The sequence below is a fragment of the Myotis myotis genome, unplaced genomic scaffold (assembly GCF_014108235.1).
Source record: "Myotis myotis isolate mMyoMyo1 unplaced genomic scaffold, mMyoMyo1.p scaffold_m19_p_23, whole genome shotgun sequence".
NCBI lineage: Eukaryota > Metazoa > Chordata > Mammalia > Chiroptera > Vespertilionidae > Myotis > Myotis myotis.
In genome coordinates, this window is record NW_023416328.1 from 292852 (window position 1) to 320183 (window position 27332).

At 44.0% G+C, this 27332-nt stretch overlaps 1 protein-coding gene across 4 annotated transcripts in view; it reads left to right on the forward strand.

Annotated features, from left to right (window-relative positions):
- CRTC3 (CREB regulated transcription coactivator 3) overlaps positions 1 to 27332 on the forward strand; it is a 97080-nt gene that overhangs the window by 32604 nt on the left and 37144 nt on the right. For all 4 annotated transcript variants that reach the window (XM_036355580.1, XM_036355582.1, XM_036355581.1 and 1 more), the window contains one exon: positions 24218 to 24337. In XM_036355580.1, the coding sequence (XP_036211473.1) occupies positions 24218 to 24337 (120 nt within the window). The remainder of the gene's footprint in view (positions 1 to 24217; positions 24338 to 27332) is intronic.

Here is a 27332-nt window from a genome sequence, read left to right on the forward strand (position 1 = left end):
AAGGCCACCTCTGATCCTTTGGACTTGCCAGGGATAGAGAAACCAGGAAATAGGAAATTCACCCAGGAAAGAAATCTATGGGAGTATTTTTGTCGTCCCTATAAGCAGTGAGTGACATGTGGATTGAAATAATAATGCGATACCACAGCATATGGATTCAGGGTTTAGGTAGCTTCGATTCAAAATCTCCTCCACCCTTTATGAGCTTTGCATTTAAGAACTTGAGTTTTCTAAGTTTAAGTTTCCTCATCTGTCAGGTGGGGTAATAATGGTACCAGTTCACAGGGTTGCTGTGAAGATTAAATGAGATAATGTATATGAAGCATCTAGCACTGTACCTGGAACAGTGTGAATGCATTAAAGGTTGATGATTGCCAAAGTAGTAATTTAACCATTTTACTCATTAAATTAGGAAAATATTTGAGTTAATACTCGATGTTGGGGAGGGAGTAATGAAATTTGTTCTTGTATACATTATTACAGATATTGTAAATTGGTATACATATTTTCTTTTTTCTTTTTTTAATTTTTTTTTTAAAATATATTTTATTGATTTATTACAGAGAGGAAGGGAGAGAGATAGAGAGTTAGAAACATCAATGAGAGAGAAACATCGATCAGCTGCCTCCTGCACATCTTCTACTGGGGATATGCCCGCAACCCAGGTACATGCCCTTGACCGGAATCGAACCTGGGACCTTTCAGTCCGCAGGCCGACGCTCTATCCACTGAGCCAAACCGGTTTCGGCGGTATACATATTTTCGAAAGCAGTTTAGGAATATGTCTGAAGTGTTACGATATTCATATTCTTTGATGAATTCTACTTTGGGGACTCTAAAGTAGAAAGTAATTCAAGGCATGAAAAGAAAACTTTAGGCCTGATAATGTTGCAGTATTATTTACCATATAGAATAATTGATTTGAATAAACTATGATATATCTGTTCAGTGCAGTTTAGGATTATGAGTGTAAATACTGCAGCTACATGGAAAAGTTCTTGTATTACTATGTTAAGCAAAAAAAAAAAAAAAAAATTTAAAGGAGGTAGAAATTTTTATGCCCTGGTTAGAGGTGTCTGACATTTGCACCCAGCTGCTTGGATGTTGCTGATCTGTTTCTCGGGTTTCTTTGATGTGCCTCACTGACACTATTTCTTTTTGCTTTTAATGTGGCTTAAAAAATGATCAAGTAATGAGCACAACATAGAACCTGATCCCATGCCTGAGTCACCTCCTGTTGGCAGTCCCTCGTCTCGGGCGGGGGCGGGGGGGGGGGCGGAAAGGGGGGAGGGAAGTGACCGATGAGGCAGGGCTCGGAGATGCTCAAAGAAGTCACTTGTATCTTATGCGGGTCTCTTCTCAAGAGTCTTGAACTTCTCTCTGTGGACGGTTAGTAGGGAGGTTGGGAGGGATAGTGAGTATCAGTATGATCTCTGACCTTGACCGCGCCCCATGTTAGGGACATCCTCAGTGAAATTCCTGCCAGTTTCTTTAGTCATGCATACATTATGCTCATGTTCTAACACTTCTTTATGATGATTATTTGGGGGAAGGAATTGTAATTTTTAGAAGCGAACCCAGAAGGCTATAAACTAAATCATTGCTTTTTTAAAAATTATAATAGTTCAGCCAATCCAGTAATTAATGAAGCACAAAGCCAAAGCCCCCAGGAATGAGTGGTGGGTTAGGGAGGAGAAAGGCCGGCAGTGTCCAAGGTCTGCTGTACACATTACTTGATTATAAAAACAGTCATCTTTACTTTGGCTTATAAAGGCCTCATGTCTTGACAGGGTGCAAAATGTTCCCTGACCAAAATGACTGTGTCAGAAGGGGCTTGTCAAAATGTCCAGCTTGGGAATACAGCTATGAAAAAACATGCCCAGGGAACAAAAACACTGGACAAAAACAGGGTAGTGTTTGGATGGTAGGATTATAATTCTACCTCCCCCTTCTGTGTTCCTGAATTATCTATAATGCGGTCATATTTCTTTTGTAATAGAAGTCTAATTCGACAGATATTTATGGACCATCATCTATGTGTCCCACACTATGCTCGATGCTGGAGATAGGACAGTGACTCAGATAGGCACGGTCACTGCTTGGTGGAACTTCATTCCAGTGGGAGAGGCAGATGGGTTTGCAGGTCATTGTCAGACCGTCTGACAAACGTAGGTAGAGGACTTCAGAGATCAGCTGGAACACACTTGAGGGGTGCCTAACCCAGACCGGGTGGGGAGCACCCGGGAAGGCTTCCTGGAGGAAGAGGTGACTGAGCTGGGGCTTGAGGGCTAAATAATTAACTGGAGGTTGGAGTGGGGAGTGTTCCAAGCAAAAGCAACAGCACTTGGCAAAGCCTGGAGGCAAGAGAAAAGCGTGTCCTGTTTGAGGAACTGGAAGTTTGGTGAGACTGGAACATGGATTGAGTGTGAAGTGGGGGTGGTGACAGATGAGGCCAGAAGGTGAAGCAGGCAGCACATCACGAAGGACTTTCCTGTCTTTGTAAGGAATTTAGATCTTGTCCTGAGGGCAGTGGAAAGCTGTTGGAAAGATATTTATTTATTTGCTTGATCACTTATCCTTCCAAATTAATTTTTATGTAAAAGTAATACATGTTGGTTGCAAAAACTCAAATAATTCAGAAGCACATAAATGAAAAGTAAAAATCTCCCTTCTCTTTTTTGCACTTTCACCCAATCTAATCCCCAGAGTTACCCACTGCTGTTTCTTTTGCACCCTTTCAGAAGTTTTCTGTATGTATATATGCAAGCGCACAAATGGAATCATGCCATAATGAATAACTTCCCCCTGAAAAACAAAACAAAACTTGTGCATTGTGGACATCTTTCCATGCCCTTGACCGGAACCGAACTCGGGACCCTTCGGTCCGCGGACCGATGCTCCATCCACTGAGCCAAACCGCTAGGGCCTAACACTTCTTTATAATGATTATTTGGGGGAAAGAATCGTAATTTTTAGAAGCTAACCCAGAAGGCTATAAACTGAATCATGCTTTTTAAAAAATTATAATATTGATCCATTCTCATAAGAGTTCAACCAATCCAATAAATAATGAAGTTCAAAGGGATGAGTGGTGGGTTAGTGAGGAGAAAGGCTGGCGGTGTCCGCGGTCTGTTAAACTATATACTCTTTTCAGTGGTGGCTTTGCATGCCTTTATATAGCTGTCCTGTCATTTAACAGTCTCTTATTGAGGGACATTTAGACTATGTCTAGTTTCTCACTATTACAAAGCAAAACTGCAGCGAACATCCTTGTTACATATATCTGTGGGTATTTATGTAAACGTGTCTGTAGTACATGTTAATAGAAGTAAAATAGCTGGGGAGGGGGTTTGTACACTTAAAATTAAGGTCGATATTCCCAATAGAAGTAGTTACACTTTCTGTTCCCATCAGCATTATGAGAGCGTCTGTTTCTTCATATGAACTGCATCATGGCACACATATATCCGTTTTTTAAAAATCATGGTAAAGAACACATCACGTAAAATTTACCATCTTTACCATTTTTAAGTGGGCAGTGTTAAGTATATTCACATTATAGTGCAAACAATCTCCAATCATTTTCATCTTGTAAAACAGAAACTTTATTTCCATTAGACAACTCCCCGTTTCCCCATAGCCCCGCCCCTGGTAGCCACCATTCTACTTTCTATTTTATGAATTTGATCACTCTAGGTACCTCATATAAGTAGAATCATACAGTATTTGTCTTATTATGACCGGCTCATTTTACTTAATATAATGTCCTCCAAGTTCATTCATGCTGTAACATGAGACAAGATTGCCTTCTTTTTTTCTTTTTTTTAAGACTGAATATACTCTGCTGTATGTATATACCACATTTTGTTTATCTATTTATTCATCAAAGGACATTCGAGTAGCTTCCGTCACTTGGCTATTATGAATAATGCTGCTATGAACATGGGTGTGCAAATGTTTCTTTGAAATCTTGCTTTCAACTCTTTTTAATATGTATTTAGAAGAGGAATCGCTGGGTCATATGGTATTTCTATTTTAAATATATATTTTTTAAATATATTTTTATTGATTTCAGAAAGGAAGGGACAGGGAGAGAGAGATAGAAACATCAATGATGAGAGAGAATCATTGATTGGCTGCCTCCTGCATGTGCCCTACTGGGGATCGAGCCTGCAACCTGGGCATGTGCCCCGACTGGGAATCAAACCGGGGACCCTTCAGTCTGTAGGCTGATGTTCTATCCACTGAGCCAAACTGGCTAGGGCTATTTTGAAGAATAGCCATACTGTTTCTGTACCATTTATATTCTCACCAGTACTACACAAGGGTTCCAACATTTGTTATTTTCTGTGGGGTTTTTTTAAATAGTAGCCATCCTAATGTGTGTGAGGAGGTATTTCATTGTGGTTGTTTGCATTTCTCTAATGATGAGTGATGTTGAGCACCTTTTTATGTGCTTATTGGCAATTTGTATGTCATCTTTGGTGAAATGTCTATTCATTACATACATCTTTTAATCTTTGCCAATCTAATGGGAAAAAATGGCATCTTGCTTTAATTGGCATTTCTTTAATTATGAGTGGAACGTATCCATTTATTCAGTAAGTAAATATTGAGTGGCTCCTATGTGTCTGGCACTGTTCTGAATTGCTAAGGACGTAACACAAAAGATAGGTTGAGCATCTCTTTTTTAAATATTTTTTTTTATTGATTTCAGAGAGGAAGGGAGAGGGAGATAGAACCATCAATGATGAGAGAGAACCATTGATTGGCTGCCTCCTGCACGCCCCCTACTGGGGATCCAGCCTGCAACCCGGCCATGCGCCCCGAGGGGAATTGAATCCTGACCTCCTGTTTCATAGGTTGAAGCTCAACCACTGAGCAACACCAGCCAGGCGAGCCTCTCTTTATGCTTATTTGACCATTTGTATTTCCTGTTCTGTAGACTTTGTTTTTAAGTTGTTTGCCTGTTTTCTTATTGAATACTTTATCTTCTTTTGGGCGTAAAAGTTCTATACTATATACAACCATGTGCCGCTTAATGATGGGAACACGGTCTGAGAAATGTGTCCTTAGGCGGTTTTGGGGTTGTGCTAACATCCTAGAGCAGTGACGGCGAACCTTTTGAGCTCGGCGTGCCAGCATTTTGAAAAACCCTCACTTAACTCTGGTGCCGTGTCACATATAGAAATTTTTTGATCTTTGCCACCATAGTAAAACAAAGATTTATATTTTTGATATTTATTTTATATATTTAAATGCCATTTAACAAAGAGAAATCAACCAAAAAAATGAGTTCGGGTGTCACCTCTGACACGCGTGTCATAGGGTCACCATCACTGCCCTAGAGTGCGCTCACACAAACCTTGTTTATTTATTCATCAAAGGGCATTCGAGTTGCTTCCAGCCCTGCTGCTGTGATGGTACCTGCACATGCTTTTAGCTTGTTTCTACCCGCATCCACAGACACCTGAATCATGGCAGTGATCTCTGACGTGAACTCTCTTTTTGAAATGCGAGTGCCTGACTTCAGCTTTGATTAGGCTTCTCAGCTTCTACAAAGGTTATTTCTATTTCCAGCTAACAGACTGCCAGACCCACAGACTAGATAAAGAGCCGGGTTGCCTCCTTTGTTTGAGATCTTGGTTAAGAGGATAACTGACCTTTGGGGCTTTTTGTTCTCTCCCCGTGCTTTAATTCCTACTCTTGTGTTTTACATTCACCAGTTCACAGCGACCACGTGAAACCCTAAGCCCCACCTTTGACCCAGACCCTGCCTGCGCTTGCGCGTGCGTTTGTGGGCACGTGTACATGCGGGCGGTAGGGGCTTGCGTGTGTCTGTGCGTGCATGGGGGTGGAATGTACGTAAGTGAATGCGGGCTTATGTGCGTGCGGACGTATTTGGAGGCATGCAAGGGGCCATGTGTGGGTCTGCCTGCATGGTGGCACGCGTGATTGCCAGGTGCGTGCGTGTGTATGTGAGGGCATACGTGGATCTGAGTGCATTCCTGGGCTTCGTGCTTGGGAATGAGTGTGAGCACGTCAGCGCATGGGAGAATGTGAGTGCGTGCGTGGGGCCTGGGAACATGGGGCCTGCGTGCGTGGGACCTGGATGGGCGGGCGCTCTCACACATCCAGATTGATGTACATTTGTTTATCAGTGATGGCGAACCTTTTGAGCTCGGCGTGTCAGCATTTTGAAAAACACTAACTTCACTCTGGAGCCATGTCACATATAGAAATTTTTTGATCTTTGCAACCATAGTAAAACAAAGATTTATATTTTTGATATTTATTTTATATATTTAAATGCCATTTAACAAAGAAAAATCAACCAAAAAAATGAGTTCGCCTGTCACCTCTGACACGCGTGTCATAGGTTCGCCATCACTGGTTTATATATTCTGCTTCTCGGTCCAGTGGTCAGTTATCACATTAACCAAAATCTAAATAAGTCAGAAGCCGTTTTTCTTCGAAGTTTCTTGGCGGTTGTTGCTGAAAGGCGTTGCTGTGGCTCTGTTGTCACAGGGTCTGGAGAAGGTCTTGGGAGCTTCCCCCCCGCAGGTGAGCGCCCCAGGCATTTGTGTGGATCGAGGGAGATGGCCCAAGAGTACCCCTTGCCAGGGCCTTCCGAGGACCCGTCTCCGGCCTTGGGGTTCCTCAGCTCCCTTACAATCCCATTGGGCGACCCTCTCTGTGGGGGTCCGTTGTTGACTTGAATGTAGTCATGCGGTATTAAGGAAACTGTATTTCGTGTATTCGTTTTCTATTGCTATGTAACAAGTTACCACAAGCTTAGTGGCTTAAAACAACGCATACTTTATTACCCGACAATTTCTGTCGGTCAGAAGTCTGGGGCTTTTGTGGGTCCTCTGCCTGCGGGTCTCGCCAGGCTGTGCCAGCCATATACCAGCTGAGGCCTGGGAACGGGCCTCAGGCTCCCGCCAGGCTGTTGGCAGAACGTGTTTCCTGTGGCTGCACGACTGAGGAATCGGGGTTTGCCAGAGGCTCCCCTCAGCTCCTTGGGCCACTGCGCTTCCTTGCCAGGTGGCCTTCTCCAGCGTGGCCACTAATGTCATGGCAGCGATTTCTTCCAGGCCAGTAAGGAAATACCCAAATAGAATCACCCCACTGCCCTAGCCTGTTGGCCAGAAGAAAGTCATGAGTCCTGCCCTTACTCGGCAGCTGGGAGCTACAGAAGCATGAACATCAGAAGCCGGGATCTGTGGCGGAGGCCTTGGAGTCTGCCACAATCTGCCATATATATATAAATTTTCCTCATTTAGTAATTTGTATTTTGGTGCGGGGGGGGGGGGAGTTTTCTCCTCTGAGTTTTCTGAGGCAAATGTCTTGGTCTTTTTATGGCTTCTGTTATAATTTATAGTATGTTTATAATGGCCTTCATTACTTCAAAATTTCTCAAACATTCACCCATTTTTTTTTTTAAATATATTTTATTGATTTTTTACAGAGAGAAAGGGAGAGAGATAGAGAGAGTTAGAAACATCGATGAGAGAGAAACATCGATCAGCTGCCTCCTGCACATCTCCTATTGGGGATGTGCCCGCAACCCAGGTACATGCCCTTGACCGGAATCGAACCTGGGACCTTTCAGTCCGCAGGCCGACGCTCTATCCACTGAGCCAAACCGGTTTCGGCCACCCATTTTTTTTTAAACCCAGACTTTATTCTAATACTGTGACTACTTTGGAATATTTTTTTTTAATATATTTTATTGATTTTTTACAGAGAGGAAGGGAGAGAGATAGAGAGTTAGAAACATCGATGAGAGAGAAACATCGATCAGCTGCCTCCTGCACATCTCCCACTGGGGATATGCCCGCAACCCAGGTACATGCCCTTGACCGGAATCGAACCTGGGACCTTTCAGTCCGCAGGCCGACGCTCTATCCACTGAGCCAAACCGGTTTCGGCTACTTTGGAATATTGATGTGAGACTTGAAACAGAGATCCCACTTTTTTCCTTCTGTGGCCAACCTATTTTTTCAATTCTCAAATAGTTTATTTTTTATATGGTTCTTTTTTTGTTTTGTTCCATTGCTGTAGCGTTTTCTCTGTCCATTTCCACATCAGTGTAGTTGCTGAAGTTTTATAATATGCTCTTTGACTTTAGTTTTAGTTATTTGTGTTTAATAGATGTATATATACATTTGTGCATGTGGTTCAAGATGAAAGATAATCAAAAGACTGTGCAGAGAAAAATAATCCTTTTCATCTCTGAACTCGTCACCCAGTTCACTTCCCCACAGACAACCCATGTTGTCATGTTTGTTTATACTTTCAGGGCTATTTTATGTAGGTGTCAACAAATATGAATATAATCCACTTTACCCCATCCTTTTACCCAGAAAGTAGGTAACCATACGCGTTCTGTACCTTGCTTTTTTCATCTAGCATCTCATGGCAATCTTTCCATATCAGTTCCCAAAGAACATGCTTATTCTTGGTTTTTTTTTGAGTGCACAGTAGCCTACTATATGGATTTATCGTAATTTATTCAACTAGTTCCTGATTGACATACATTTACTTACATACTTCTAAAAAATGTACAAACTATGTTGCAGTGAATAACCCTGTGCACCTGTAATTTTATACACATGCAGGTATAGCTGCAAGAAAAATTCTGGAAGTGGAATTGCTGGATCACTGAGTATATGCATTCGTAGTTTTGATAGTGTCAATTCGTCTTCCGTACAAGTTGTACCAATTTCACATCCCAACCTGCTATGTACGAAAGTTTGCCCACATCCTCCCCAACTCAGTGTTTATCAAACTGATCTTTGTAAGTCTTATAGGTGAAAAAATCATATTTCTATGTAGTTTTAAATTGCATTCCATTATTCTGGGTGAGGTGCATTTTTTCTCTATGTTTATGAATCATTTTTGTTGTCTTTACTGCAAACAATTTGTTCATATCTTTTGCCCTTAATTATTTGAGGTAGTTGATCTTTTTCTTCTTGACTTTTTAGGAGCTGTTTATATATTAGAAAAAGTAGACTTTTTAAAAAATATATATATTTTATTGATTTTTTACAGAGAGGAAGGAGAGGGATAGAGTTAGAAACATCGATGAGAGAGAAACATCGATCAGCTGCCTCCTGCACATCCCCTTCTGAGGATGTGCCTGCAACCAAGGTACATGCCCTTGACTGGAATCGAACCCAGGACCCTTCAGTCCACAGGCCCATGCTCTATCCATTGAGCCAAACCAGTTAGGGCGAAAAAGTTGACTTTTTCTGTGATATAAGTTGGAAATATTTTCCCAATTTGCCATTTGTCTCTTGACTTTCTTCATGATGAATTTTTTCCATGTATACATTTAATTTTTTAAAATATATTTTTATGGCTTCTTGTATTTTTGTCATGCTAAAAATTCTTTATTTCTTGTAATACTTTGTGCCTTCATCTGTACATTTAAAATCTTTGATCAGTCAGGAGTTTATGCTAACGTAAGATGTAGAGTGTGGATCTGACTGTTTTTGTTTTTTCCAGTTTGCTAACCAGTTGTCTCAACACTGTTTATGAAATAATGACTTTCCTCCCACTATTTTAAAATTCTGCTTCTGTCATTTACTAAATCCCCACATATGTTAGATTATGTCTTGGGACTTCCTATTCTCTTTTCTTGATTTAAGTGTCTATTCATACAAGAGAACCATACTGTTTCAACTGATTATTACAGCTTTATATTACATTTCAAAATTCTGCCAGGGTTAATTCATTCTCATGCTGCTTTGCAGTGGTTTTTCCAGGCTATTCTTGCATGTTTATTTTTCCAGATGAACTTTAAAATCAGCTTGTTAAGATTTTTTTTTAATCCTGTCATTAATGGGCTTTGTGCATCGGAGTGATGTGATCAGATCAGTGTTTTAGGAAGATTATTCTTTTTTTTTTTTTTAAATATATTTTATTGATTTTTTACAGAGAGGAAGGGAGAGGGGATAGAGAGTGAGAAACATCGATGAGAGAGAAACATCGATCAGCTGCCTCTTGTACACCTTCTACTGGGGATGTGCCTGCAACCAAGGTACATGCCCTTGGCCGGAATCAAACCTGTGACCCTTCAGTCTGCAGGCCAATGCTCTATCCACTGAGCCAAACCGGTCAGGGTGGAAGATTATTCTGACTGCAGTGTGGAAACTAGGTTGGAGGAAACAAGGTTTGAGACAAAAAGACCAGTTAACAAAGCTGTTGCAGTAATCCTGGATGGAGCGGAGAGAGAGGGAATTGAGGGTAGTAGTGGGTTTGAGAATGTTTAGGTAGGTCGGGGTGACCAGACATGGGATGGAGAGGGGTGGGGGAGAAGCGCTCAAGGATGACCCAAAACTTCCTGGGTTAAGCGCTTGGGTGATGTTATTCCCAGAGACGTAAAAGACATGAGATAGGGCTGCTTTGGGAGGAAGATGACAAGTTCACTTCTAAACATGTTGCGTTTGAAATGCCTGCAGGCAGTTCCTAGAAGAGCTGTGCAGCGGGCTGTTGAATATCCAAGTCTGAAGCTCGGAGAGAGATCTGGGCTGGAGATAGTGGCATAGTGACAGAGCCCCGAGGAATCCCAGCATTTTAAGGACGGCCAGGAAGTGCAGGAGTCTGTAAAGCAGACTGCAGAGGAACACCCAGAGAGGCAGGAGGAAAACCAGGAGGGCCTGGAGTCCCTGAAGCCAAAAGAGTGAATTGTCAATGAGTTTAGAGCAGTGGTTCCCAACGTGGGGCACACGCCCCCCAGGGAGGCAATTTGATGTTTAAGGGGGGCAATTCGAGATTGAGTTATTAACGGTGAATTTTTTGCCTTTCTTCTGGTTCTAGGGGCCTCGTGTACAGTCTATAAATATATATTGTGACGTATTTATGCATTTCAGTTCTCTATGTTTTGAAACTTTATTTGCTACTTTTTCATATCACCTCATATTATTTTGTTAAACAATTTATTTTATTTTATTTTATATTTTATTGATTTTTTACAGAGATAGGGAGAGAGATAGAGAGCTAGAAACATCGATGAGAGAGAAACATCGATCAGCTGCCTCCTGCACACCCCCCACTGGGGATGTGCCCGCAACCAAGGCACATACCCCTGACCAGAATCGAACCTGGGACCCTTCAGTCCGCAGGCTGACGCTCTATTCACCGAGCCAAACCGGTCAGGGCGTTAAACAATTTCTTAGTGATTTCTTCCTCAGTCCTTCTACTGTCCTTTCGTTCTTTTATATTTCTCTCTCGTGGATGCCATGTTCTTTGGAAGCTTGTTTAGATCAAGTTAATGGCCTTTTAGGCTTCCTCCATGTGAATAGGAGTTCACTTTTTGAATAATTAGAATTACATGTCACACGGGCGGGGGGGGGGGGCGGGGGGCGGGGGCATCAGGATGTTAGCGATGCTTAGGTGGGGCACAGCCAAAAACAGGAGGTTGGGAACCACTGATTTAGATGCTTCTGAGAGGCCAAGTAACTGAAGAGCTGAAAAAGTCCAGTTTGATTCAGTGACAAGGAAACTCCATGGTTATCTTGGGGGTAGGAATTGCACTGGAGTAGAGGCGTAGGGGACTGAGGGGTGAGTGCGAGTTGAGGAAGTGGTTGAGGCAACTCCTCCATGATGAAGCTGGGCTAGGAGGAGGAGAATGATGCATCACGTTATATTTTAGACTCCTCTGTCGGGGAGGCGTGACTGTAGTTAAATGGAGAGGGCGCAAGACTTGTGATCCTAGACTTTGAGGACCAAGAAATACTGAGAATGGATATAGACCTAGGAGATATTGGCCAACATGAACTGCCAAGAAGAGAGTAATCCAATTATAGTGTTGGTGTATGTTCTCTGACAGTTTTTTAAAAATATATATTTTTATTGATTTCAAAGAGGAGATTAGAGGGAGAGAGAGATGGAAACATCAATGATGAGAGGGAATCATTGATCGGCTGCCTCCTGCACGGCCCACACTGGGGATGGAGCCCGCAACCCTGGCATATGTCCTGACCAGGAATCGAACTGGTGATCTCTTGGTTCCTGACGCTCAACCGCTGAGCCACACCTGGCTGGGCAGTGACTTTTAATTTTATTGAGTTTTCTAATATTTTTATTTGACTCTTTTTATATTTTGAGGTTTCACAGAAAGAACTAAGAAATTGAAATCAGTTTTAGAAATTTAATGGAAATTAAATTTAAAAGTAAGGTTTAGACAATGTATTAGTATGCTACCATTTGTGTAAAAAAGGAGGCAAAGTAATATATATTTATATTTGCTGTGTGTGCATAACTAGTATTTGGAAGGAGTCACAAGAAACTAACAACCTGGTTACCCATTGGGAGGTGGAAACTAGATAGAAGGGAAACAGGAGTTTGAGGTTGCCTCTTCACCTCATCATCAAGGAGATGAGGTTGTCCATCTTTATATTTTTTACTTAAGAATGAAAATGTATTACTTCTAAAAATAATTTGATCTAAGCTGGTTGGTTATCTTTAAAAATAATGGTTTCGACAGACCCTGAATTTTCTTAGTCACTGATGGCTCTGAGTGTCTGGTTTCTCGGTTCTTCTGCGTCTGCAAACTACTATGAAGTACTACTATGAAGTATCTTTTCTCCCTCCTTCCCCACTGGGCCAGCAGCCCTGGGGAAGTGGACAGTCCTGGATCTTGGGTCAGAGAAGAGGACTTTGCCATGTCTTGGGCCCACTAGTCACAGCCTGACCTAGTGGGCCTTTAGTTCTGTACCCAACTTCACTGTGGGGGTAAGGGAGCGGGGGTTCCCCACACCAGCAAGCAGTTCTCCAACAATTCAACTCCGTTCTGACACTATCTGCCAGGAAATAGCATCAGATTCCACAGATTAAGGGCCCAGTCCTACGCATACTTCAGATGCCAGGCTCAAGTTCATGTCCCCAGGTTATCCGTATCTTCTGTCCGACTTGGCTGCAACTGGAGGTTCCCATGGCCCCTCCCTTGATTCAGTAAATTGGCTTTAAGAGTTCACGGAACTAAGGGAAACACTTATGTTTCCCAGTGTGTTATAAAACGATAGAATAACGGATACAGATGAGCATGCAGGTGAAGACATGCATATGTAGGGGACGGTTTGTGGGAAGGGACAGGAGCTTCCCTACCCTCTCCAAGAGCTCCATTCGCCCCAGATCTCTCTGTTGAACCCCATCCCCTTGGGTTATGGAGGCTTCATTGCATAGACACCATGGATTCAGTCAGAACTCCTCGAAGGAGGGCCTGGCTCAGCATAGCTGAGTAGTTGGTTTTGTCTCCCCAGTTGTAGGCAGAGATGGGCACTTGCAGATTTTTAAAAAAGGCTTCCGCCTTCTGAGTCCTGCCACACGTACCATTTGGTTGACAAAAGGAATGCTAAACCAACGTAACCCGGAGTCTCCACACAAGCCACCAGACTCACTGGCAGTTTTAACTCAAAAGGAGAACCTTTTCTTCCACTTTTGGTAGATAGATTGCTTCCTCCTGGAAGAGAATGATCTTACAGTAATGAATTTTTAGAAACCTCTCGTCTGGGCAATTCCCCCAAGGACGCTTCCAGATCAGCCTAAGGGAAAAACCAGAAGCATGGCTGCCTGACAAGGGCGTGGCCGGCCTGGGAAAGCAGTGGTTCCCATCTCCCGCGGCCCTGGGTGGCCCTGGGTGAGGATGCTGCGCAGGCGCTTGGCTGACCTGGAAGGGCGTTCTTCACTCTGTGACTGTCTGAATCCAGGCGGGACGACACTGTGTGTGCGCTTCACAAGCAAGTAGCCAGATGAAAAAGTACCCGAGGCTCTTTTAAAGCAAAAACAGGATGTACTTTTTTTTACTTTTTTAACTCAATATGCTTTATTTAGAATTGCCATGTGCTCTTGTATCTAACTAAATATTCCAGATTATTTTATTCCCTCCAGAACATTTTCTCCTATGATACTTTTCTAGTTCCTTTGTGAAATTAGGTATTTATTTGTCCTGTAAAGTCATGTAGACAAAAGCATTTTAATAATATTTTTGCTGGCTGTATGATAGAAAACTTAGCCTTCATCCTTTTTTTCCTATCTATAGAAGTTACTGGGTTAAAGCTAAAAAAACAGCAACAAAAAACACACAAAAAAAACCCCCAAACCCCACACCCTTATTAGTGTCATAATTTTATTTATAAAAATATTAAGCTTTTACCTAGAAATTTAAAGTATACCCAAAAGTAGAGAATAGAATAATGAATCCCTTATACTTATTATCAGTTTCAATAATTTTTACCAGTTTAATTTACCAGAGATATAATTGACATGTAACATTGTATTAGTTTAAAGGCAGCGGTTTTCAACCTGTGGGTCGCAACCCCTTTGGGGGTTGAACGACCCTTTCACAAGGGTCGCCTAAGGCTATCAGAAAACACATATTTAATTACATATTGTTTTTGTGATTAATCACTATGCTTTAATTATGTTCAATGTGTAACAATGAAATTGGGGGTCACCACAACATGAGGAACTGCATTAAAGGGTTGCAGCATTAGGAAGGTTGAGAACCACTGGTTTAAGGTGTACAACATAATGATTTGCTGCATGTATATACAGTTAACCCTTGGACAACATGGGGTATAGGGCACTAACCCCCATGTAGTCGAAAATCTGAATAACTTTTGATTTCCAAAAATCTTAAGTTGTCCCTCTGTGTCCATGGTGGATTGGTTTCAAGAGCCCCTCTTGGATACCCAAGTCCAAGGGTGCTCAAGCCCCTATATAAAACAGCGTAGATCCATGCATACAATCAGCCCTCTGCACCCACAGACTCCCAACTGTGGATCAAAAACAGTACAGGTATTTATTTTTTAAAATGTGTGTATACATGGACCCGTGCATTCAAACCTGTGTTCTTCAAGTGTCAATTGTATTGCAAAATGATAACCATAGTAAGTCTAGTTAATATCCATCACCTCACATACTAGTAGTTATAAATGTTGTTTCTTGGGCTGAGAACTTTTAGGATCTTCTCTTTTAGCCACTTTCAAATATATAATACAGTATTGTTAACTTTAGTGTCCATCCCTAAAACTTATTTATCTTAAAACGGGAAGTATTTTGGTTTTTTTTTAAAAATATATTTTTATTGATTTCAGAGAGGAAGGGAGAGGGAGAGAGATAGAAACATCAGTGATGAGAGAATCATTGATCGGCTGCCTCCTTCACGCCCCCTGCTGGGGATTGAGCCTGCCACGTGAGCATGTGCTCTTGACTGGAATTGAACCCAGAACTCTTCAGGCTGCAGGCCGATGCTCTATCCCCTGAGCCAAACCAGCAAGGGCTAAACGGAAAGTTTATACCTCTTGGCCACCTTCACCCATCCCCCCAATAAATTTCAACATTTTAAAATTTTGTTCCATCTATTCCCCCCCCCCCTTTTTTTTAAATCCAACTCACAGATCTCTTGTAAACCCAGCGAGGATCTTACTAAGTTCAATCGCAGTGGTGGGTCTGGTATGACTCAGATTGCAGCAAGACTGGAAGGAGGGGGAAGGGTGGCCAGTGCCGGCAAGTGACTCTTCCTCATGTCCATTTCCTACGGAGGGAGAGGCAGGTGATGGGATGGAACTGGGGGTCAGGCACTTTGGCTCCTTTCCTTCTTGACCTAAACTACCTACGTGACCGTTCTGGCCTCCGAGGACACCTTTGGCCTTACTCTAATGGACAGTTGCTTTCCTGTTTAACCTGCCTCTGGGCCAGGTGCCTCCTGCCTGTCACTGCTAAAGTCTTAGCACACAAAACACCTCTTCCCTTTACAGTCTCTTTCCTTTATCGGTCATCACCATGAGAAGCAAACCAGCTCCTTCTAGAGCAGTAGTTCTCAACCTTCCTAAGGCCGCGACCCTTTAACACAGTTCCTCATGTTGTGGTGACCCCCAACCATAAAATTATTTTTGTTGCTACTTCATAACTGTCATGTTGCTACTGTTATGAATCGTCATGTAAATATCTGATATGCAGGATGTATTTTCATTGTTACACATTGAACAGAATTAAAGCATAGTGATTAATCACAAAAACAATATGTGATTATATATGTTTTCCGATGGTCTTAGGCAACCCCTCTGAAAGGGTCGTTCGACCCCCAAAGGGGTGGCGACCCACAGGTTGAGAACCGCTGTTCTGGAGGAAAGAAATGGACAGACCCCATTTGCCCTCAGCCAGCTTCTCTAGTCATGATTTATTAGTAGAGTTAAAAGGGGAACTGCACTCACCCTCAGCGGAAGGCCTTTCTCTCCACAGGAACACCGCGCACCAGGCAGGAAGGTGGGGGTGGGGGATGGGCAATGAAAACTGCTACGTCTTTTGGGGCTTGTGTGGCACTTTCTGGAAAGCCAGTAATAGGCTTTTTTTTTTTTTTTAAATTAAATTGATTTAGAGAGAGAAAGGGAACTATTGACTCATTGTTCCACTCATGCATTCATTGGCTGATTCTTGTATGTGACCAGGGATTGAACCTGCAACCTTGGCGTATCCAGACAGCCTTCTAACAGCCGAGTTACCTGCCAGGGCAACAATGATGGTTTTTAGAGGCTTGGTGTCTACATTAACCCCTGCCATGCCCACACCCATCCCTGAGGATTTGAAGTTGAAATTCTTCATTTTATTATGAAAAAGTTTAGCTATCCACCAATTTCAGTAATTATCAATATTTTTTCATTTAAACTTTTTTAAAATCAATATTTTTTTGATTTTTTTTGCAGAGAGGAAGGGAGAGGGATAGCGAGTTAGAAACATTGATGAGAGAGAGAAACATCAATCAGTTGCCTCCTGCACACCTCCTACTGGGGATGTGCCTGCAACCAAGATACATGCCCTTGACCAGAATCGAACCTGGGACCTTTCACTCCGCAGGCCGACGCTCTATCCACTGAGCCAAACCAGTTAGGGCTCATTTAAACTTTTTTTTTTTTAGGGTTTTTCTTATTTATTTATTTATTTATTTATTTATTGCTTGAAGTATTACAAAGGGTATTACATATGTGTCCATTTTATCCCCCCACCCAAGACAGTCCCCTAGCCTCCCCTATCCCCCAGTGTCTCATGTCCATTGGTTATGCTTATATGCATGCATACAAGTCCTTTCGTTGATCTCTTACCCCCCTACCTCCTGCCCCCCTACCCTCCCCGGCCTTCCCGCTGCAGTTTGACAATCTGTTTGAGGCAGCTCTGCCTCTGTATCTATTATTATTCAAAAGTTTATAATGGTCTCTATTATCCATGAATGAGTGAGATCATGTGGTATTTTTCCTTCATTGACTGGCTTATTTCACTTAGCATAATGCTCTCCAGTTCCATCCATGCCGTTGCAAATGGTAAGAGTTCCTTCCTTTTTAGAGCAGCATAGTATTCCATCGTGTAGATGTACCACAGTTTTCTAATCCATTCATCTACTGATGGGCACTTAGGCTGTTTCCAGATCTTAGCTATGGTGAATTGTGCTGCTATGAACATAGGGGTGCATATATCCTTTCTGATTGGTGTTTCTGGTTTCTTGGGATATATTCCTAGAAGTGGGATCACAGGGTCAAATGGGAGTTCCATTTTCAGTTTTTTGAGGAAACTCCATACTGTCTTCCATAGTGGCTGCACCAGTCTGCATTCCCACCAGCAGTGCACAAGTGTTCCTTTTTCTCCACATCCTCTCCAGCACTTGTCGTTTGTTGATTTGTTGATGATTCATTTAAACTTTTTGATCATGCATTCAAGAGTTTTGTATACCCAATCTGGGTATGTTTGTTTATAAATTACATACCCGTACCACTCTACTATTACATGGTATACACAAAAAACAGGAAACTAGTCCTAACTGGTGTGGCTCAGTGGATGGAGCGTCCACCTGCGGAGTGAAGGGTCCCAGGTTCGATTCCGGTCAAGGGCACGTATCTTGGTTGCTGGCACATCCCCAGTAGGGAGTGTGCAGGAGGCAGCTGATCGATGTTTCTCTCTCATCGATGTTTCTAACTCTCTATCCCTCCCCCTTCCTCTCTGTAAAAATCAATAAAATATATTTAAAAACAAAACAAAACAAAACGAAACAGGAAACGAAGTGGAAACAGCTTCTCACGTCGTCTTGCCCTCTTCACATCCTGTGTACCCCCTGGGGGCACACGCACTGTTTGCACCCCAATGGTTTAGAAACGTAATAATAATTTACCAAACGTGTATTGGAGCCTGCTGCCCCAGACGCCGCAGGTGCTGAGAGACAGTGCTGGGCATGGGCGTGGTGACAGGTCCCCCGCTGCAGCCGTGGCCAGCAGGATGCCATACTGACCTCTCCTGGGGAGAAGCATTTTCGAGCCCTGCCTGGGACAGGGACTTTCTCATCTGCCTTTTACTGAACAGGAGCCCCAGCATGAACCCGAGACCCTGTATCCTGAGCATGTTTTTTATAGTTTGTTGTTTTTTTCTTATTTTGACAGATGAGTTAGCCTGGACCTCTGAGACCATTTTGATTGCATTGATTATGTGTGTGTGTGTGTGTGTGTGTGTGTGTGTGTGTGTGTGTGTAGGGATCTTTGCTGCCTTAAAAAAACACAAAACATTTTATCTATCATTTTTTAAAGTAATATTTTAACTTAGTTTGTCTTACTAACTTTACTTCCCTTTTACCTTTCAATTTAAAGTAAGGACTAGGACGGGGCAACACAAGGGACATGGTGACAGGTTAGGTCTCAAGTCGGAAGATTGGGTGCCAGCATCTCCTCTGGTCTGCTCTGCTCTTTACAGCCCCTTCATCCTTCCAGCGGGGCTCATTTGGCCCTTTGGAGAAGACTGCACCCCAGTTCAGTTGGTCAAAAAAGGCATAGTCTCCATGCTTCAGAACAAAACAAACAACACACCACTGGCCGCTGCCTAGCAGCTCAGTTGGTTAGAGCGTCATTCCGATAGGCAAATGTTGCGGGTTCGATCTCCCATCAGGGCACATACAAGAATCAACCAATGAATGCATCGATAAGTGAAACAACGAATCGGTGTTTCTCTCTCTCCCTTCATATCTCTCTCTCTCTCTCTCTCTCTCTCTCTCTCTCTCTCTCTCTCTCTCTCTCTCTCTCCCTCTCTCTCCCTCTCTCCTTCTCTCCCTCTCTCTCTCAAATTAATAAATTAAAAACAAAACAACCACCCACCCAGGTGATTCATTGGCTCTGAGGCTTCAGTTCCCCCGCAAGACTGGACGAAGACTAGCCCCAAGATAGCGCAGCCCTTGCAGACTGTGGGGAGGAAAACCTTGCCTTATGCCAAAACCGGTTTGGCTCAGTGGATAGAGCGTCGGCCTGCGGACTGAAAGGTCCCAGGTTCGATTCTGGTCAAGGGCATGTACCTGGGTTGCGGGCACATCCCCAGTGGGAGATGTGCAGGAGGCAGCTGATCGATGTTTCTCTCTCATCGATGTTTCTAACTCTCTATCTCGCTCCCTTCCTCTCTGTAAAATATCAATAAAATATATTTAAAAAAACAAACAAACAAACAAAAAAAACCTTGCCTTGTTCCCAGAAGTTAGGAGCCTTACAGGAGTTTTGTGAACTTAAGACCTCGCCCCCTGGCCTGTGTAAATAAGCACCAACTCCTGCCCAGGTCTGACACCGCAGAGGGCAAAGGAAGAGGGTGGGGACCCGCAGGCAGTGAGGACTGGCAAGGCTCCGGAGGCCTGACCCTGGAGATTTGTAAAGTATTTTGACTTGATCTTTAAGGTGCTGCTTTTTAATTTTTTTTCCATGGTGGTATAATACAGTCTCTACCCAAGCTATGAAATCAATTCATTCTACTCAATTCATAAGGTAGAATTAAACGGTCCTTTTAACCCCAAGGCAGTGAGTTAATGGCCTCTTCTTTGTTGTGGGCAGGTCTCAGGACTCCCTCCCCTCATCATGAAAACCAAAGGAGGTACTGGCTGTGGCTGGAATGATCTCCAGCTGGGTTCCCTCGTGAGGCACAGTTGTCTCTTTGTGAGACCGACTCACCCTTTTTGAAAGAGAGGGCCTCTGATGTCCCCCAGGAACTAGAGCCGGCATACAAGTAAAATGCCCTGTGAACCCAGGCGCCTGCCTGCCTTCCTACACCTCCCCCAAGAGAAGTGTATTCAGCACGAGGGGCTGGTCTTTCATGCACTTACCGAGATCTAAGGAGTAAAATTCAGAACTAAACCACCATCACAGGGCCGCAGGAGAGCCTGCAGAGCAAAAGAGTATGTGTGTGACTCAGGCCCAAGCATTAGCTCACTCTGTCTAGCGCCTTCCTGAGACGTTCAGTTTCCAGCCATCTCCTATGCCACCTGAATGTTACCGGAGAGAGGGAGCAGACGTGGACTCAGATATAGACAGGAATTGAGAATGACACCCAAGGCTGAAGGCGCACCCCCTGCTTGAGACGGCGTTCGCATGGCAGAAGGGAGAGTATGAGAATTTTGTTTGACAAGATGTACATCGCGTTTGCTCATGAGCCATTAGCTAAAGAAAGTCAGGCCCTGCCAACATTCTTTTCAGCCTTTCTTCCCAGGCTGCAGCTTTCACAGGTGCCCTGGCGTGGGCAGCAGGTGGATGTCTAACGGAGGTCTCCGACCCTTGGGGGAGACTTTTGGGGAGGCCCCTAGCGTTGATGCTACCCTTGCTGTCCACAAAAGGACTCTAGGGCGGCCTCACCTCTAACAAAGTGCTTCCAGTATCAACCACCTGGACCTCTATCCTTCTAATGCCCAGTGTATTGGTCAGCTCAGGCTGCCCTAACACAGTCCCATGGCTGGGGGACTTCACATTTATTTTCTCATAGTTCTGGAAGCTAGAAGTCCAAAAACCAAAGTGTTGGTGGAGTTGGTTTCTGGTGAGGACTCTTCCCGACTTGTAAATAGCCACCTTACCGTGTCCTTACATGGCCTTCCCTCTCGTGTCACTTCCTCTTTTGTTTCGTTTTATTTGTTAATCCTCACCCGAGGATATTTTTTCTGTTGATCTTTTTGAGAGAGTGGAAGAGAGAGGGAAAGACAGAAACATCTATGTGAGGGAAACACATGGATTGGTTGTCTCCCACAGGCATCCTGACCAGGGCCCAGGCAGGGGAGGAGCCTACAACCAAGGTACTTGCCCTTGACCAGAATCGAACCTGGGACCCTTTGGTCCACAGGCCGATGCTCTATCCACTGAGCCAAACCGGCTAGGGCTGGTGTCACTTCCTCTTAAGAAGGGCACTAGTCCTATTGGATTAGAATGCATCCTTAGGACCTCACTTAAACCTCAAATACCTCCTTAAAGGCCCCATATCCAAATACATAGCAGGTTAGAGCTTCAACCCATGGATTTTGGAGGATACAATCCGGTCCATTAACATCCAGGATCCCTGGGATAAGGCAGCGTTTGCAATACGTACTTTAGTGTTCTCAGCAAGCCTGCAAGGAAATTATCAGCAGCATCATTTCCACTTTACAGATAAGGAAGACGAAGTAACTTTTCAGTAAGTGGAGGACCCTGGACTGGAACTGTTGCTTTGGTTCCAAATCACATGTTTTTGAACTGCAGCACAGAATGTGGGCCTCATAAGCATGGGAAATGAAATGCTGACTTAACAGCTGTAAGGGTTATGTAACATATGGAATATTTTTTGTAAAATGACGTTAAGTACAAAAAGAGATCGCAAAAATGTATGTTCTCTATGGGAACAACCTTATAAAAACTATAGATAAAAAACTCTGGATAGCCCTAACCGGTGTGGCCCAGTGGATAGAGCGTTGGCCTGTGGACTGAAGGGTCCCGGGTTTGATTCCAGTCAAGGGCATGTACCTTGGTTGCAGGCACATCCCCAGTAGGGGGTGTGCAGGAGGCAGCTGATTGATGTTTCTCTCTCATCTATGTTTCTAGCTCTCTATCCCTCTCCCTTCCTCTCTGTAAAAAATCAATAAAATATATTTAAAACAACAACAACAAAAAACTATGGATAAAAAAGTCCAATCAGCATGGCTCAGTGGTTGAGCATCGAGCTATGAACTATGAATCAGGAGATCACGGTTCGATTCCCTGTCAGGGCACATACCCAGGCTGCAGGTTCACTCCCCAGGTGGGGCACGTGGAGGAGGCATGATCTTAGGTGAAGATTAAAAAAACACACACACAGGATGTCCCCCAAAAATGTATACACATTTTGAATGATTATCAAGACAGTGTTTATAAAAATACATTTCATTTTCAAAATGTAATAGAATCTACAGACATTGTGTGTACATTTTTTGGGGACACAGAATATTGGCCTCACAGGACTCCTTTCATAGTAAGCGAGATATTTTACATATGCAATTTAACTAAAAGTCTTATTTTTACATATTTCATAAACATTCATCTCTGTGTATGCAGTGTGCATACACATCACCTCATTATGTGAGCTGTAATGGTCCAGCCTGGGGTTTATTCTCTGACAACCAAAAATGTCCTTTATGCTGCCATTCTCAAAAATGTTAAGAATATGCCAAACCGGTTTGGCTCAGTGGATAGAGCATCGGCCTGTGGACTGAAAGGTCCCAGGTTCGATTCCGGTCAAGGGCATGTACCTCGGTTGCGGGCACATCCCCAGTAGGGGGTGTGCAGGAGGCGGCTGGTCGATGTTTCTCTCTCATCGATGTTTCTAACTCTCTATCCCTCTCCCTTCCTCTCTGTAAAAAATCAATAAAATATATTTAAAAAATAAATGTTAAGAATATGCCCCAGGCACCCTTAACAAAGTATTTTGGATCTAATGACCATGGGTTTATCTTGAATGTGTTTATCCTTTCATTCATGCCTTTTGGGAATCATGAGTTACAAGTTTTCCACTTGTATTTAGATAGTATTCTTTTTCCTCTTCTTACCCAAAGCTACAAACTCAAATATCTAACACAACAAGTCAGTAAAGCACAAGAGTGGTCTTCCTGCCCACAGAGAACAGCCACTCTGTTCCAGCCCATTATTGCCACGTGGGATCCGTGTGGCCAAGGTGTTCTGATCTTCCCCTAGAAGCTCCTAAGTCCGAATTTTTAATGTTGTCAATTCAATCAAAATTATAAAGTCACTGTGCAGAATAAATAGTCCCCACTCTCTAGCTGTTCCATTTTATTTATTTATTTATTTTCCCTCTAAGGACATGCTTAGAGAGAGGAAGGTACACACACAGACACACACACACACACATCGATGTGAGAGAGAAACATCTATTGGTTGCCTTCCATCTTGACCGGTAATTAAACCTGCAACCCAGCAATGTGCCCTGAGCAGGAATCAAACCTGCGACCTTTAGGTGCACAGGACAATGCTCAGTCCATTGAGCCGCTCCAGCCGGGCCCATTTTATTTCTGTTACTGTATCTGTATTTCTGGGCACTGGATACTGCAGGTATCCAGCTTATTTCTGTCTTAAATTTCACATTTGTCACATTTCAGGTGTAATTCTTCGGTTCTGGGATTTGATGTATGAACCCATAGTCCCCTGATTCTCCACCTCCTGACTGTGACAACGTATCTATATATATAAAAGCCAAAGCGACCATTGCAACCGGTTGACTGGTTGGTATGATGACGCACTGGCCGCTAGGGGGCAGACACTCAACACAGGAGCTTCCCCCTGGTGGTCAGTGCACTCCCAGAGCCAACCTCCCGCAACCGGCCAACCTCCCATGGTCCATTACCCAGCCAGCCAGTCCTGATATGCTCCAATCAGCCCCAATCTCCCCAATCGCCGGCCAGGCCAAGGGACCCCACCTGTGCACAAATTCGTGCACCAGGCCTCTAGTATTAACATATTATTTTTTCAGCTCTATCTTCATGCACTAAAGATTATTTTTTAAAATATGTTTTTATTCATTACAGAGAGGAAGGGAAATGGTTAGAGAGAGAGAAACATCAATGATGAGGGAATATCATTGATCAGCTGCCTCCTGCACACCCCACACTGGGGATCAAGCCCGCTACCGGGTATGTGCCCTGACCGGGAACCGAACTGTGACCTTCTGGTTCATAGGTCAATGCTCAACTGTTGAGCCATGCTGTCCGGACAAGACTACTTTTACTTATTCTGCAACTATATAGAAACAGCTTCGTGTGCTACGTTATTTTCTTTACCTTGACTCAGGTAAAGTCATAGAGTAAAATTATAAAAGCACTCTTTCCCTTTGTTTTGTTACTCGTTGTTGTTCCTGGGAGGGAGTGGCAGTTTCATGGTCACAGGCCAACCTTCTCCCCTTCTCTTTGCAGCCGTCCTTTCATCAAGCTGATAGCGTGCGGGGCACCCGCCACCACGGGCTGGTGGAGAGGCCGTCGAGGACCCGCTTCCACCCCCTCCACCGACGGCCTGGAGACAAGCCTGGGCGGCAAATATCCTTTCTCACTGTCTAAGGAGCGTATACATTTTGAAATGTTTGGGAGGTTTTCAGGATTTATCTTCCCTGCAGTTCCTCTTTGGCCTCAAAAATCTTCGTTTTATCTGATGAATGGAGGCAATGAAAGTAAGTAACTTGGAACCTGGAAACACCTCTGCCGCCATTGGGAAGATTGTTATAGGTGTTTACCAAATCATCACTAAGGTTCCGTTTCATGGAGTAACTAACTGGACATAAGCAGCATGTAATGCAGCCCCATTGCAAGGCTTTCTCTGCATTTTCTTAAGAAATGAGTAACGTCAGAGTTAAACCTGACTGAACCAGCTTTGAGAGAATCTGATTCAGTTATCTCGCTGAAACAGATACACAGACGTGTGATTTAGTTTTCTTTATGTTGACCTGCTGTTAGAATTTACAGACAAATTGCATAGGCTTTTCTATTTATGGACTTTCAAATTCAGTAAAGAACAGCTGAAATAGATAGCCGGTATTTAGGAAAATTCCTATACGGTGATGCACACTCCTAGGCCAGTGGTCGGCAAACTGCAGCTCGCGAGCCACATGCAGCTCTTTGGCCCCTGAGTGTGGCTTTTCCACAAAATACCACATGCGGGCGCGCATGTACAGTGCGATTGAAACTTCGTGGCCCATGCGTAGAAGTCGGTATTTTGTGGAAGAGCCACACTCAAGGGGCCAAAGAGCCACATGTGGCTCGCGAGCCGCAGTTTGCCGACCACTGTCCTAGGCTGTTAAGGAGGACTAAAGAGGCTGTGATCTCACCTGACAGTTTTATTTGACCGGTCCTTAGCAGGGGCTGGAGCTGGCGTGCCGATGGGCGGCCAGCATTGGGCGGAGGGCTCCGGGGGCACAGAGCCGAGCTGGACTTTGTGGGCCAGGACATAGAACGAGCATGCCAGGGGGGCCCTGCTCTCCCTTCACTCCTCACACGGAGGTAGAGGAAGGCACAGAGGCGGGGTCAGTCTGACTGCAGAGCCGAATTCCTGGCAGTGATGGTAGAATTGGCTTCAGAAGCCTAAAAGCCAGGAAGTGGGGGGAAGGGCACTCGTGTGCTGAGCACCTACCCATGCCAGGCACTGTGCTGGGCAGTTCATATGTCATTTAGTCCTCAGGACTTACTGAGTGGTTTGTTTTTTAACCCCCATTTTCCACTCAGGAAACTGGATGCCAGAGTTACTGGCCTAAGATTCCACTGCTGAGGTTGGAGGGGCCCGGATATAGCCCAGGTCAAGCTGACTCCCAGCCTGGGCCCCTCCCTGTGCCACACGCGTCCACTCGATCATGACCGGGACCAGACGCCGGGCAGGCCCTGTCGGGGAGTTGCAGGTGCACAGGCTGCTTTCCTTGTCCTCAGGCTCCTGGCAGTTTCCATCTATTCAGAGCAAAGGATGTTCCCCAGGGAACAGTTACTGCTCCCGTCTCTCCTGCCCCCACGGACATGCCCGGCATTTGGTCCACTGAGATACTCTGACTCCTACTTTTGTTTTTTTGTTGTTTTTTAAAGGCGTTATTTTATTTATTTTTTAATCCCCACCCAAGGGTATTTTTCCATTGATTTTTGAGAGAGAGTGGAAGAGAGAAGGAAAGACAGAGAGAAACATCAATGCCAGAGGAACATATTGATTGGTTGCCACCTGCATGCGCCCCGACCAGGGCCCGGGCCGGGGTGGAGCCCACAACCAAGGCACGTGCCCTTGACAGGAATCGAACCTAGGACCCTTTGGTCCACAGGCCGGTGCTCTATCCACTGAACTAAACCGGCTCAGGCCTGACTCCTAGTTTTGTATGGTATGTGGCCATTATTAGGGAAAGTGAAGATGACAGCTGATGTTGAGAATCCCTTTCTGGAATGTGTAATAAGTTTTACATGAATGCAGGAGGGAAAGGAGAATTGAGGCAGTTCTTCAGCTAATTCACGCAGGTGTGGGTGGAGCAGTATGTCAAACCATTGTCCAGATCACTTGGAATTTTCAAGCAAAAGCCTTTGAGTGTTTCTTCGCTTGATTTAACAATATATCTTTTTCTGATTTCTCAATTTCCTCTTTCTATGTAGATGCTCTCTCTAAATATCCTGAGTGTGTGTGCGGGTGTGTAGTTATCTCAGATCCTTTTTGCAGCAAGTATAGTCTAAATATATACATATGCTCACAGCTATTACAACCAAAGGAATAACTTAGAAGAGGAGGGGGTTGACGAAAAGCCACAGAGAGGAATGTTCATTCACCCATTGATTTAAGTATATGCTAGTGTCAGGCACCATTGTAGACATTGCTGATATGTAAAAAATACTATGGTCCTCCCTAACCAGTTTGGCTCAGTGGATAGAGCGTCCGGCCTACGGACCGAAGGGTCCCAGATTTGATTCTGGTCAAGGGCACATACCTCAGTTATAGGCTCCTCTCTGGCCGGGGCCCCAGTTGGGGGCATGTGGGAGGCAACCAATTGATGTGTTTCTCTCACATTGATGTTTCCCTCTCTGTCTTTCCCTCTCTCTTCCACTCTCTCTAAAAATCAATGGAAAAATATCCTCGGGTGAGGATTAAAATAAAAATAAAAACTAATATGGTCCCTACCCTCAAGTTGCTGATAGTTCAGTGCGAGAGGCGGCTAGGCAAGGACGTGGTCACAGCACAGTGCGGTGAGCTAGAATGAGGCAGCTCGGGCTGTGCGAGATCGTGGGGGCAGCCTGAACCAGTCTTGGGGGGATGGAGAAGGCATCCTGGAGGAAAGTCTGAGGCTTGAAGGATAAAAAAGAAGTAAGAGGATAATGTGTTCATGTATCCGACAGGTAGTTACAGAGCTGCTTCTCTGTGCGAGGCACTGTTCTAAGCACGGGACTCAGTGGTGAATAGACAGTGTCCCTGCCTTCTCGGGTGTACTGTCCTGTGGGAGATGACAGACAGCAGACAGGCAAACAAAGGATTAACCAGTTAACTGCCACGATATTTTGAATTTAATTTAAAAAGGTCTGC